At 40.1% G+C, this 13,207-nt stretch overlaps 1 protein-coding gene across 2 annotated transcripts; it reads right to left on the bottom strand.

Annotated features, from left to right (window-relative positions):
* Positions 1–302: 302 nt before the first annotated feature.
* On the bottom strand, positions 303–12,546 carry kynu (kynureninase). 2 transcript variants are annotated; one of them, XM_086148532.1, is made up of 14 exons: positions 12,505–12,546; positions 11,126–11,296; positions 10,139–10,259; positions 9,984–10,066; positions 8,066–8,127; positions 7,900–7,971; positions 6,763–6,837; positions 3,854–4,000; positions 3,613–3,711; positions 3,463–3,536; positions 3,300–3,352; positions 1,150–1,235; positions 843–1,073; positions 303–757 (listed from the first exon to the last, which is right to left on the bottom strand). In XM_086148532.1, the coding sequence occupies exons 2-14, from the start codon at positions 11,292–11,294 to the stop codon at positions 638–640; spliced, it is 1,392 nt and encodes a 463-aa protein (XP_086004658.1). In that variant the 5' UTR covers positions 11,295–11,296; positions 12,505–12,546; the 3' UTR covers positions 303–637. The 2 variants fall into 2 exon arrangements, with proteins under 2 accessions (XP_086004658.1, XP_086004659.1); XM_086148533.1 differs by lacking the exon at positions 12,505–12,546 and adding an exon at positions 12,397–12,418.
* Between the last annotated feature and the right edge of the window lie 661 nt (positions 12,547–13,207).

Here is a 13,207-nt window from a genome sequence, read left to right as displayed (position 1 = left end):
TTCAGTTGAAACTGTTGTTCATTATTTTAAGTTTAAGCTGTCGTTATATTTGAACTGATAAAAAAAAACAAAAAAAGAACTTGAAATTGTCACTTCACTAATCCATTGGACTCCATTGTTATTAGGAATTAAGAATTTGGTGTGGAAATTAGACTGATATATAAAACAATAGCAATGGCCAATAAATCTTTCAAATCTGCAAACAAAAAATAACAATGGCCAAAACAAAAATAATTACATTATAATTGATAACTTTTGAATGTGCGAAAAAATAGCAAAAAATGTGACAAATGCAAAAAAAATTTATATGTATACACATATTTATTGATATCGTCATTGTTGCGCTGCTGTGACAAAATAATGTCCCATATGGGAATCAATAAAGTATTATCCTCAAAAAAAAAAAAAAAAAAAATCTAAAAGATACAAACAGAAATAATACGTAAGAGGAATCATTTCGCCACTTCACGATTTCACTGTAACATTTCACACACGTTTTCACCCGAAACAGCGAAAGATCTGAATCCCCATTCGTCCCGTTAACAAACAGATGCAAACATGTGAGGCTACTTTTCAGCGCGGTTCATAAAGAAGACACGTTGCCGTTACCGTTCCGACCGACGTGGATGATCCGCCTTCACTGGTCGCCGGCCGCCAGCGCGGCGCCCAGGGCTTCCACGAACCGATGCACGTCCCTGAAGGAGTTGTACAGCGGCACCGGGGCGACGCGCAGCACGCTGGGCTCCCGCATGTCGCACTGCCGTGGCAACAACACCGCGGGTAAATATTCAAGCTGGCGTGACCCGGAATCGGGCAGACCGGGTATCGGGGGGGATACTCACGGCCACGCCTCTCTTCCCCAACTCCTGGAAGAGCTTCCTGATGGGCACCGAGAAGCAGAGCGAGAGCTGGCAGCCTCTCTGTTGGGGGTCCCGGGGCGTGATGATGCGCACGTGGGGCTCGTCGGGCCGGGTCGGGTCCCGGGCGTAGTAGTGCCGGATCAGATACTCCAGGTATCCGGTGAGCAGGAGGGACTTCCTGCGCAGAGCCTGCATGCTGGTCGTGTTGAAGATCTGAGTCGGGGGTTGGAGAACGATGCGGATTCACAACCTGGGCGAGAGGACCGACGTAGACCAGAAGCGGAGGTACCTGCAGGCTGGCCTGCAGGGGGCAGACCAGCAGGATGGGCTGGTTGGACAGCCTGAAGCCGCCCACTCCCGGCTGTAGCTCCAAAACTGACACACACACACACACACACACAAAGATGTTTAATCCAGCAAATTCATAATGAAGTCTTGCAGTAGAAAAATTATTTTCATATTACAGTAATTTCCATGCTATTGAGAGCACCTGAAATATAAGTCTCACCGGCTAAAAGTAACTAAATAAATCTATAAATGTATACTGCTCAAAAAAAATAAAGGGAACACTTGAACAACACAATGTAACTCCAAGGCAATCACACTTCTGTGAAATCATAGTGTCCACTAAGGAAGCAACACAGATTCATTTTGACTTGTTTTAGGGACATTACATCAAAGTTGGATCAGCCTGGAGTTTGTTTTTACACTTTAATTTTGAGTGTGATTCCTAATCCAGACCTCCATGGGTTGATACAATTGATTTCCATTGTTCATTTTTGTGTGATTTTGTTGTCAGCACATTCAACTGTGTAAAGAGCAAAGTATTTCATAAGAATATTTCATTCATTTAGATCTAGGATGTGTTTTTTAAGTGTTCCCTTTATTTTTTTGAGCAGTGTATATGCATACATATTATTGGCTGCACTCACACACACTAACACTTTTTTTGTATGACTACAGGACTGTCTCAGAAAATTAGAATATTGTGATAAAGTTCTTTATCTTCTGTAATGCAATTACAAAAACAAAAATGTCATACATTCTGGATTCATTACAAATCAACTGAAATATTGCAAGCCTTTTATTATTTTGATATTGCTGATGATGGCTAACATCTTAAGAAACTCAAAAATCCTATCTCAAACTATTAGAATATCATGAAAAAGTCTTTTTTTTTTTTTTATTGCATTACAGAAGATAAAGAACTTTATCACAATATTCTAATTTTCGGAGACAGTCCTGTATATGTACAGTAGATACTATATGACCGTAATTTTCGGACTATTGAGCGCAGCTGAATATAAGATACACTGACTAAAAATAACTAAATAAATCTATATGTACATATAAAGGCTGCACAAAAGATGTCCATAGTGTAACATGAGATAGTTACACACAAAAAAATTAACTTTGAATGAAATACAAATAACATAACATCCATAAATACGTACTGGAAATGCTTTTTTCCAAACAGCGCCTGTAACACGGCTGACGAAAAAGATAAATAACAAATAACACAATCAATCCATTTTCTTATAGTTCTAATATTTGGTCTCCTGATTTCTTGTCATGTCCTAACAAATGTATCCCGCCGCCGTTTGCGATGATTTGTTTTGACATGATTTAATTTGTTTAAACCCACAATGGTGGAGGAACTGGTCTATAGCTAAATTTACATTGTTTGTATTTAACATTTCATGATAGTTTATGAAAATTAGGATCCATTTTTTTCCACCGTAATTTCCGGACTATAAGCCGCTACTTTTTCCACACCGCGGCTTAAACGACGACGGCTAATTTATGGATTTTTTGGGGGGGGGGGATAAGGACCTTCACGCCGCCGAAACATTTAGCCTCCTCACATCGGACCGATGAAACGAGCGTGAAATTCTGAGGCCGTTCAATTCAGACACAAAGAAGATTTTAGTGCGCAGGAGGAAGCGGGGATAGAAAACGGATGGATTGCATTATTTATTATTCATCTTTTTTATCAGCTGTGTTACAAACACTGTTCGGAAAAAAAACAATTCCAGTACGTATTTGTTTATGTTATTTAATTACGTTAAAAAATGTTTGTGTGTAAATATCTCATATTACAACGTGGACACTTTTGCGACCTATATATGTACAAATATATTTATTTTGTTATTTTTAGCTGGTGCGGCTTATATTCAGGGGCAGTCAATATTATATATGATATTATATTAAATATCATAAATATCATAAATATCATAAATATTAAATCAATTATAAATATCAAATATTAAATAAATTATAAATATTAAATAAATTATAGATATTAAATAAATTATAAATATTAAATAAATTATAAATATTAAATAATAATTTAAAACTATTCTTGTTATTCTATGTCTAGCAGGGCTGGAATCGTCTAAAATGAAAATAAACCACAAAAGTCAAGCGTGAGTTTTTTACCGTTGTTCATCTCAAAGCGTGTTTTTAAGTCGTGGCCCCACCAGCCCAGCAGCCTGCAGGGAGGAAGGTGCACCAACACCACATAGACACACAACCATGAGTCCACAAAGTGCGTTACGCCGTGGTAACAAAAGTGTGTGTGTGTGTGTGTGTGAACACTGACGCGGGTCTGACAGTGTGTCGGTGCCGGCGGTGGACGAAGGCGCCGGCCAAACCTCCGGCTCCGGAGTTCAGATACTGCGGAGGGATTTGAGTTTAGCACCGCTGGAAATGTTCACGAGGAGCTCGTCGCTTCCGTTTCCCGTCGGCCGACCTTGTAGGAGCACCAGCAGGCGAAGTCCACCCCCCAGTCGTGTAGACGCAGCTCGGCGTTTCCCGCCGCGTGGGCGCAGTCGAAGCCCACAAAGCATCCCTGGGACAAAATCATGTCGAGCTAATCTGGACTTTTATAATACTAAACATATAAGAATGAAGCCACATAAACCCAGCGAACGTGACTCGAAGAATACGTCGCTACTTTTCTCCGAAGGTCCTTTTCGTTTTCGTCTCCTCACCTTCCGGTGGCCGGCCTCCGTGATGGCGGCCATGTCGAACAGCTGGCCGGTGTAGTACTGGACGCCGCTGAGCATCACCACGGCGATGGAGTCGCCCTCCTTCTCAATCACGTCCACGATGTCCTCCGTCCGGAGGGTCTCTTCTCCCTGAGAACGCGTTCAGATGATTTTGCTAACATTTTCAATTTCTATGTATTCCGCAGTATAAGGCGCACCTAAAAGTCTTTCATCTTCTCAAAAATCAACAGTGAGCCTTATAATCCAGCGCGCCTTATATATTGATCAATATTGAGCCGCAAGAGGTTTCGCAACTACAGGAAGCAGCCGCCGACACTATTTTCTGCCGTAGAAGAAGTAGCGCTCGATGCACGCTGGGATATATGACAGCGCAAAGCAGAAGTAGCGGTAAAAACGGTAAACGGGAATTCAAGTCCCACACCACTTTTGAGTGTATAAAGACCCCCAGAATGGCACTTTTCAAGACACTCTTACCACGCAGAGTTTAAACTCAAGGCGATCAGTCACGCAGTAGAACATGAGAATAGAGCAGCAGCGAGAGAATTCAACATTAACTAATCAATGGTGCAGAAGTGGAGGAAGCAACAAGAAGAGCTGCGCCGAGTAAAGAAGAATAAACAGAGTTTCCAAGGAAACAAAGCGAGATGGCTTCAGTTCGAGAACAAACTTGAACAGTGGGTTGTTGTCACTATTCAAATCAATGCAACAGCGCTAGCTAGCGACATGAACACCAATGAATTTAAAGGCGGTTCTTCTTGGTGCTTTCGTTTTATGAAAATGGAGTTAGAAATACAATGTTCGAACGAAGGCGGCGCAAATACTGGTAAGAGCTACCGGTACCGTATTGTGAATACGCTAACTTGTTTTGGGAGTGAACGGAGTTGTCAGAACGTTGGTTTGTATTCTATTAATAAAGTTTGACTGACTTATCTGACTGTTTTGTCGACATTCCCTCTAGCGCAGCTCCATTTAGTGGATGCATAACGCAACCCCAGCCACTACTGTAGCTTCTATTCTATGCGCCTTATAATGCAGTGCGCCTTATATACAAATTTTTTTTTAAACAGGCCATTCATTGAAGGTGCGCCTTATAATCCAATGCGCCTTATAGTGCGGAAAATACGGTAGATTTCTGTCACTCATTTTGCACTCTTAGATTTTCAAGATTTTATGTCAGATTTTCAAATTGTCTTTGCTAATCTTACATGGTCTGCAGATGGCATTGCGATGTTCGCAGACGACATTGTGATGTGTAGTGAGATTAGAGAACAGGTGGAATGGGAGGAGAAAAGTGTCAGGGGTACGAAGAGATAGAAGAACATCAGCCAGAAGGAAAGGTGGAGGAGACGCTGGCGAGACCAGTCGTGCTGTATCGTCTAGAACAGCGGTCGGCAACTTACGGCCGTTTGATCCGTCTGATTGTGGCTTTTAAAAATAATCGAGTATTCAATTAAAATGTATTTTATTTCAGTTTGTTTATTTGAGGAACTTTAAATTTGAAGATTGTGGCGATCTTGTAACAATAATATAAATAAATAATAAAATAAATCAATAAATAAACATGTTCGCATATTTTTGTCGCGCTTAATAAACAACTGCAGACGCCAATTTTGGTTTGCTGCCGATGGATCATTTAAGTTCAGCTTTTTTTCCTAAATACAAGAAGGACTCGAATGGACATGGAGGGTTTTGCTTAGAAGTAACCTTCAACTAAACGTCTTTTTTCGGAGTTCAAATTGTTTTGTTGCATGCAGAAATGTCCTTTCATTTTCCCCGCAATCGTTCATTACAACACATTTTGTTAATACATTCAAAGTGTTTCTTATCAAATGCACAGTGTAGAAACATTGTTCCCTGTACTGTGAAATTCCTACTTTGCCGTCCACGCTGCCTTTGGATACATAGCATAAAAAAAAAAAGAAAAATAATATTATATGCCATGTTAATTCATTTTAAATTTCAAAAGGGTTGTGTGTTGGTGGAAGGTAGTTGGTGTGAGAGAACAGGGTTGGATGGAGAAGGTGGATTTGCTGTGGAGACCCTGAAGGGGAAAGGCCAAAGGAGAAGAAGAAGACATGCAGTTTTCCCTGTAGAAATGTTGGTATAAATTTGGAAATGATTTGCAAATAAGCGAACAAAAGAAAATAGAAATGTCCAAATGTGAGTAGAATCATTTCTTCGAAAATTCTTTCCTAAATGGATTTTCATCGAGTGTTCTTTAAAACAGGGATGTCCTAACGTTTTACAGAGAGGGTCATATTTGTTGAGGTGACAATGTGATTACATTTGATTTCCATTGATCATTTTTGGGTGATTCTGTTATCAGCACATTCAACTATGTAAAGAACAAAGTATTTCATAATAATATTTCATTCATTCACATCTAGGATGTGTTATTTTACTGTTACTTTTTTTTTTTTTGGAGCAGCGTATTTCATTAAAAATTTTTTTTAATTGCAAATGTTTTTATGTCTTAACACAGAAAACAAATCTAAAGTTTTCACCAAAATAATTCTGTCTTTCAGCTAGCGGGTGTGGCCACAGATCTACTGCTATCTTCTGGTGAAATATAAAAATACTTTTTTGGTACATTTAATTAAATTAATTTAATTGAGTTTAATATTATGGTCAACGGTGCTGGTGGTCGCATTTTATTGATTTTATGACAGAGGCTACAGGCCGGTGTAAATCTGACCACGGGCCGCATTTGGCCCGCGGGCCGGACTTTGGACATACCAGGTTTAAAAGATAGTAAACGTTGAAGGAGTTCAAGGTTATTTTGCTCAGATTTTCAGCTGATTTATGGCTAATTCTACAAAAAAAAATTGTATTTGAGTGTTGTTGAACATAAGACATAGCGGGTTTAGAAGAGATGGTGGAGGCGGAGGTACCGGCCGGGGGGACAGGAACATCATGCTCTGCTCCGGGTCGAATCCTCGCAGCCGGATCTGAGATTCCACGGCGTACTGAGAAGGAGACAAGAGGAGGAGGCCGAGGGCGTGTTATGCTGACGCCGCAGGGAGGACGCTTTCAAAATATCATTTTGTTTATGGGTCTATGAGCCCCTGAAATACTTCATAAATTCTTCTTGATTTTTCTCATTTTGAAACATTGACTCGCGTCTCTTCTCTAGAGAAGTTCCTCCATTGTTTTAAGACAATTTATTCATTCAAAATAATTCTAACTATCTTCTTTTTTTACAAAAAACAGATCCCAATTTTGTTCTATTTACTGTTTAAGATTAAATATATATACATATACATATAGATAGATAGATATTTATAAACACACACATATAAAGTCGCGTTCAAAATAATAGTGTTGTTAAAATGGTTTGTTATGAAAAATTCAGACGCTGCTATTTTTTCTTAACGGACCACAACCACTTTTTCTTCATTTTCTGTAAATTAATTCAAATATTGCAATATTTTTCTTGATGCTTTCATGTAAAATATGATGTGCAGTGTTCCCAGTGAATAGAAATAAAAATATTAAAAGGATTTTGAGCTTTACCCACATTTTTAACAAGACTGTTATTATTTTGAACACAGCCATATATATTTATATTATACAGTGACAAAAATATTAAACAAAACAATATGGAGCCAAAGTCTTTTTTTTTCTTTTTTTTTGTATCAATTACAATTACATAATTTCCAAATTTCCATGTATTTTTTCTATTGTGCAAAAATATCTACAGGTGTGCAAAGATAAAGAGCATAATGTTGAATCTAAATTGTTGTAAGGCAGGTAGAACATTTTCCATGCTAATTCTAGCAAAGGGGAAAGGCTTGCACATGATTTTGATTATTTAAGAAATGGACATTTTTTTAAAGTAACATCTAAAATTTATTAGACAATTCTAGATAACGCGTCAATTGCCTCGTGCAATTCTGCCTGTGGCCACTAGGGGGTGAAATGAACACGAACTCACGCAAACCCTGTTTTTTCTTTAAACCGTCCATGTTTAACAACACAGATAAAAACAAACTTGAGGCGTGTAAATGTGTTAACGGGGAGGAACTCACGTGATCCGAGGGGAAGGCTTTGCTCTCTAGAAGGATTTTGTGCCTGGACGCCGTCGGCTTGTAGAAGGAAAGCTAAGAAATCACATGACAAAATAATCTGCTTTCTGCAAGGCTGAATCGTGCGTAAAAGAATTTAAAAAAAAAAGTTGGAACGTGTGAATCTCACCATCAGCAGGTGTAAATTAACTGTCAGGCCGTTCATCAGCGCCACCTCGTCACGCTCTGCTCCTGCACGCAACGCCAGGAAACACAGAAGGAGCAGCCATGTGGTAACTTTTGGTATAAACTCTCCAATACTTTCTTTTATTTGATTATATTCCACATTTTTCTTTTTTTTTCCCAGTCATGTACACCTGTCACCCTTGCTCAGAGGCTTCATGTGAACTTTGGACGCGACAAAACAACCTGTACATAACGGTGCAGTGACCTGAACCAACAAACGCACGGAAGTAAAAAAAAAAAAAACATTGATATAATTTAAATGTTTAAATGCACTTGAGTGCATTCTATGAATATGACTAATTCATTGCCAGTTTTTGTTGTGTTCCTCTTTGCATTAGACACCATATATATCTATTATTATTGCATGGATAGGCAAACTACGGCCCACGGGCCACATACGGCCCGTTGGGTGTTTTAAACCGGCCCACCTGATATTTTATTACAATTAAAGCTTGTTTATTTTTACTTTTCCCTGAAATACTTGTGGTTTTCAGAGAAACAGTATCAGCCGGCGGCAGCTGCGCGTCCAGACGGACGAAAGCAACCGAGGCAAGTTTCATGCCGGGAATCAAATTACCCATTAGCCATGTTTCCAGCATCAACATCTCTGCTCCCACTGAACTTTTTTTGGTATGAAATCAATGAAAACAATTTGTACAATGAGCCTCACATGTCCGTGCTTTCCTAAAAGACAAAATCATTTCATGTACCCTATTTTGCGGACCGCACGATAAGGTGCAATATCAATGTACTGGTCAATTTTCACACATAAGGCGCACCTCATTATGAGCGCACGATAAAACATACGGTATATAAAACCAAACAAATCACAGTTTCGTCAAACTTTATTCATCTCTCTTTGTTCCCACGGAAACTCTGTTTGGTCTTCTGTTGAATTCTTTGGCGGCTGCTCTACTCCCATCATCTACCGCGGGACGTTGAATTCCTCTTCGTAAGCATGTGTCCTAACAGGTGCCATTTTGGAGGCTCCTCAGTAATATTCTGTTGTAGCACGGTAAGGTTAGCATGCTACGTCCTGCTCTCTGATTGGTTCATGGTTGCCAGCGGTAGCGGACACTTGAAGTTAGTGTGAGTTTGGAACAACGTCAGCACTACATCATTAGTTATCTAACGCTGTCTGATGTCGCGACCCAGATTCAACCGACGGACCCGTGTCAGGTGGGAACGGTCCGACAATCGATCGAGCAGAACGGCTCGGTCGCTTACCAAAGTCGCGCTAAAACATAATTTTGATAGATTGGAGGTCAGGAAGCGCAACAAGAACGTACCCCTCTGGGTAACATCTGATGGCCCCCAGATGACCAAAGAAATAATATCACAACAATATCACAAAAATAGCACTTTCAACTTGCAAAATACATATTTTATTGCCTGTTTATATATTTTATCTGCCTATCTGTATATTTTATATTTATTGTCTATTTTGTACAGTTTTATATTTGTATTGTCCAGGACTGCAGATGGAAATTAGCTATGAGCTACAATCTGGTACAAACATCTCTGCCTCTGTGCTTAATGTAATTGTACACTGTCCTAATAAACTTCTAAACAATACATGAAACCCGGATTATAAAACGCACGGCTGATTTTTGGACAAATGTAAGGATTTTAAGTGCGCCTTATAGTGCGAAAAATACAGTAATGGCTTTCACACGTACTTCTAGTCTATCCTGTCATTGAAATTTCTATTTATGGGTCAAACTTTAGAACCCAGAGTCAAAAGTTGTGGCCACCCCTGCGTTCTCGGGTTTTAAAAAAGTATGGCGTTTGTAACGATTTCAAGAGCACGACTTGCTGGCCGGTGCACGTTGATTTCGTCGCGTGCGTCTCGCGTTCCTTACCAACGATGTTGGCCATAAGGCCCTCGATGTTGTTCTCAGCCCAGGCCCAGGGTCGAGAGCCCTCCTTGTGGCCATGCACGCCCCTGCAACACACTTCAGTTTACGCACTGAAACGTAAAAAAAAACAAAAAAAGAGAGACGGGAAGCGGGGATACATTTTGGCCCACTTCTCCAGCTCCTCCTCCAGGTACTCCCGGGCCTTCCGAGGCTGCAGCCCCAGCGAGTTTCCCACCAGGTAGACGCAGTCTTCGGCGCCGTCGGCCAGCGACAGATCAGCTGCGGAGACACGAGCTCAGGTGCTCAGATATACCCCAGCTCGGCTGATACCTCAATATTTCACCAGTTCTATCGATTTCTCGATCGATCGGCGCTTTGATACACTTCCCTTTGTCAGGCCGCGGCTGTTTTTTTGCTTTCGGTTAGAGAACGATCTGAAAATAACTGAATACACTGGCTACCAGTAGCTACCAGGATCAAGCACAAGGCCCTGACCCTGGCATTCAAAACCACCTCAGGAACAGGTCCAGCATATCTGAACGAAGTGATAAGACCTTATGCTCCCGGCAGAGAGCTGCGTTCCTCTAATACAAACCTACTAGCAGTACCTTTTGCTCGCTCTAAGCGATCTCAGGCAAAACTGTTCTCAGTTCTACTACCTCAGTGGTGGAACAAACTTCCAGAAGCAACAAGACTAGCATCATCTCTCTCAACCTTCAAGAAACAGGTAAAAACTGTTCTCTTTGAGGACTTTTTACTGCGCTGATGCCCCAGATCAGGTTAGGCAGCAAGTTAGGCTATGCAGTGTGTGTGTGTGTGTGTGTACGTTTGTGTATGTCTTTGTCCAAAAAAAAACCTCACAAACCAAAGCTTACTGTTCTGTACATTTCCTGTGCATTGTGTATTTGCAAGTGTATTTGCAGTCCCTATGTCCTCTATTGTGAGTCGCTTTGGATAAAAGCGTCTGCAAAATGCAATGTTATGTAATGTAATGTAATGAATACCGGCCTCAAGTGATCGTACGACATTCGGCCAAATATCAACATCCAGGACAATTGCTGTCCAGCTGCGGCTGAAACGGAGATATTAATCTGCAATGTTTTCATGTCTTTCATTTTTTTACTCCGTCAGCAACTTTTACTCACACGGAGGTAGATCTGCAATTTTGGGAACCAGGAATTCCTGCCTGAGATGCCGCAGCTGGTCGTGTTTATCCAGGAAAGCGGCCACGTCCGGACTAGTTGGGCTGCAGCCGAGCGACGCCGAGATGTTCTGCAGGGTCTCCGCCAGGGTCGAGCCGGTGAAAGCCTCCATCTCTGCACGAATGCACATTTTTAGTGAATTTACAAAGACCATCAATACCAACTAGGTTTCCATTTACAGTTTATTATATTTTTCAAATTATTTAATTTTTATTACTTTACAGGATTGAATATTGTGTTGTATGGTACTCTGACATTCTAGTATGGAAGGCACTGAATAATAAATTTTGCTTTAACTGAAGACATTAAAGAAGAAAGGAGAAATAAAAATAATAATTTGGCTTCCATTGAATACAACTATTTCTGTTTTTTTTTTCGTCAAGTATTTATGTTACTTATTTATTGAACTTTTGTTCTGGCTCTTGTCAAGATAATATTTATTGGCTGACAATATGTCATTCATTTCACCTTGAAATTTGTATTTTTCAAAATGTCTAAATTCTACAAAACCTGATGAAAAATACAGTCGGTTCATTACAGTTATGTTGAACGTATTAGTGGGAATTTTTTTTACAATTATATCAGAATGCTGAGAAATGTTTTTTTTAAGTAACAAGTTAAATTATATCTTTTCTAAAATGTCATGATCCTAAGTTCTCATTAATAATGCTAAATATAGTCACATATAAACAAATCAAACAACTTAAATCAAAAGAGAAATGAATGCAGTGAATACTCCCCTGTTTTACCTCTGTAAACAACCTGGTAGCAAACCCAGAGGCTCTTCTACGGAACTGGCTTTAGAATCTTCACATTTTCACATTTCTTGGGTGAAAAATATCACCAGTGAAGTACAAAACCAATACTAAGCAGATAAAACTCCCGATAGACGATTCGGCGTCATTGATATGCTTTATAAGAGAGTAAAATTGTATAAATAGTCGTAAATTTCCGAAAGCCATACCGCGCCTGCGTGAAAAGTAGAAACGCGACGCAGAAGTTACCGGACATGCGCAGTAACGACCTGGAAGGCACTGTGGGTAATGTAGTTCTCACGCTAAAGTTTTGACACATTTTTCTCAGTCACCGCGTACTCCCTGTAGTCCTGATAAACTTGTAAACAGTACAGAAGTGCGTCAGAGTGCACTAATATAACTAAAGTCTCTATTTAATTTTTAACTTTAACAGGATGATGCAGAAATTTGGGGACATACCAGCTTAAAAGCATCCCAGCCCAGCAAAAGTTAACAGATGATCTGATTAATGTTACAGTTTAACGCTAAAGAGGTCCAGTGTGATGTTTTGAATTCTCCACAACTCACCAGTGGGTTTGCAGGGCCTCCTCTCCTCGCTCCTCAAAGCTCGGTTCCCCAAACGCTCTTTGACCCCTTGTTCAGGTTAATTATTCCTCAAACGGCGTGACCTGTCGGAGGGGCAACTGAACTCAGGCACCGGGCAAGAAGAGGCCGCCACCTTTTTTCGAAAGGAGGGTTCCATGTTAAAACGTGATCTGGGTCATTTCGGCGTTTTTATTTCTCTCCGCCTTCGGTGGTTGCACAAAAAACGTGCAAAAAAAGTCTTGTTTTTAACGATTATTTAAACCTCTCATTTATAATTGATAGAAGTGGTTCAACTTTCAGGAGTTGAAGTTAAAGAGCAGCAGTGAAAGAGTTATGTTTAAAATTTCATATCAACTTTCTACACACAGACATAACAACAAAAAGTTAATTTAATTAAAAAAGATATTATGGTCTTACCATTACTTATATATGCAAGTCCAATTCAAATAGTTGTCTGAATTTGGACATGTCATCCTGCATTTTGAGGAAAGCAAGTGAGGAGAGGAAAAAATATATTGTTGGCTGCATTGACTTGCTAACTCTAGCTTGGTGTCGCTGTATTCTGCAGCCGAAAAGTTGCAAGAAGAATCCCTGGAATCATGAGCGCCCCCTACCACGAGGCAGGAGAATTACGTGCCTCACTTAGTGGCTCTTGGCAGCCGTTTAATGCACAAGAAACAATAAC

Source organism: Fistularia commersonii, chromosome 6 (genome assembly GCF_037954325.1).
Source record: "Fistularia commersonii isolate RoL2024-O1a breed Wild chromosome 6, RoL_Fcom_v1.0, whole genome shotgun sequence".
NCBI classification, from domain to species: Eukaryota; Metazoa; Chordata; class Actinopteri; order Syngnathiformes; family Fistulariidae; genus Fistularia; species Fistularia commersonii.
The sequence above is the reverse complement of the archived record's forward strand: the minus strand, read 5'-3'. Positions and strand labels throughout refer to the sequence as shown.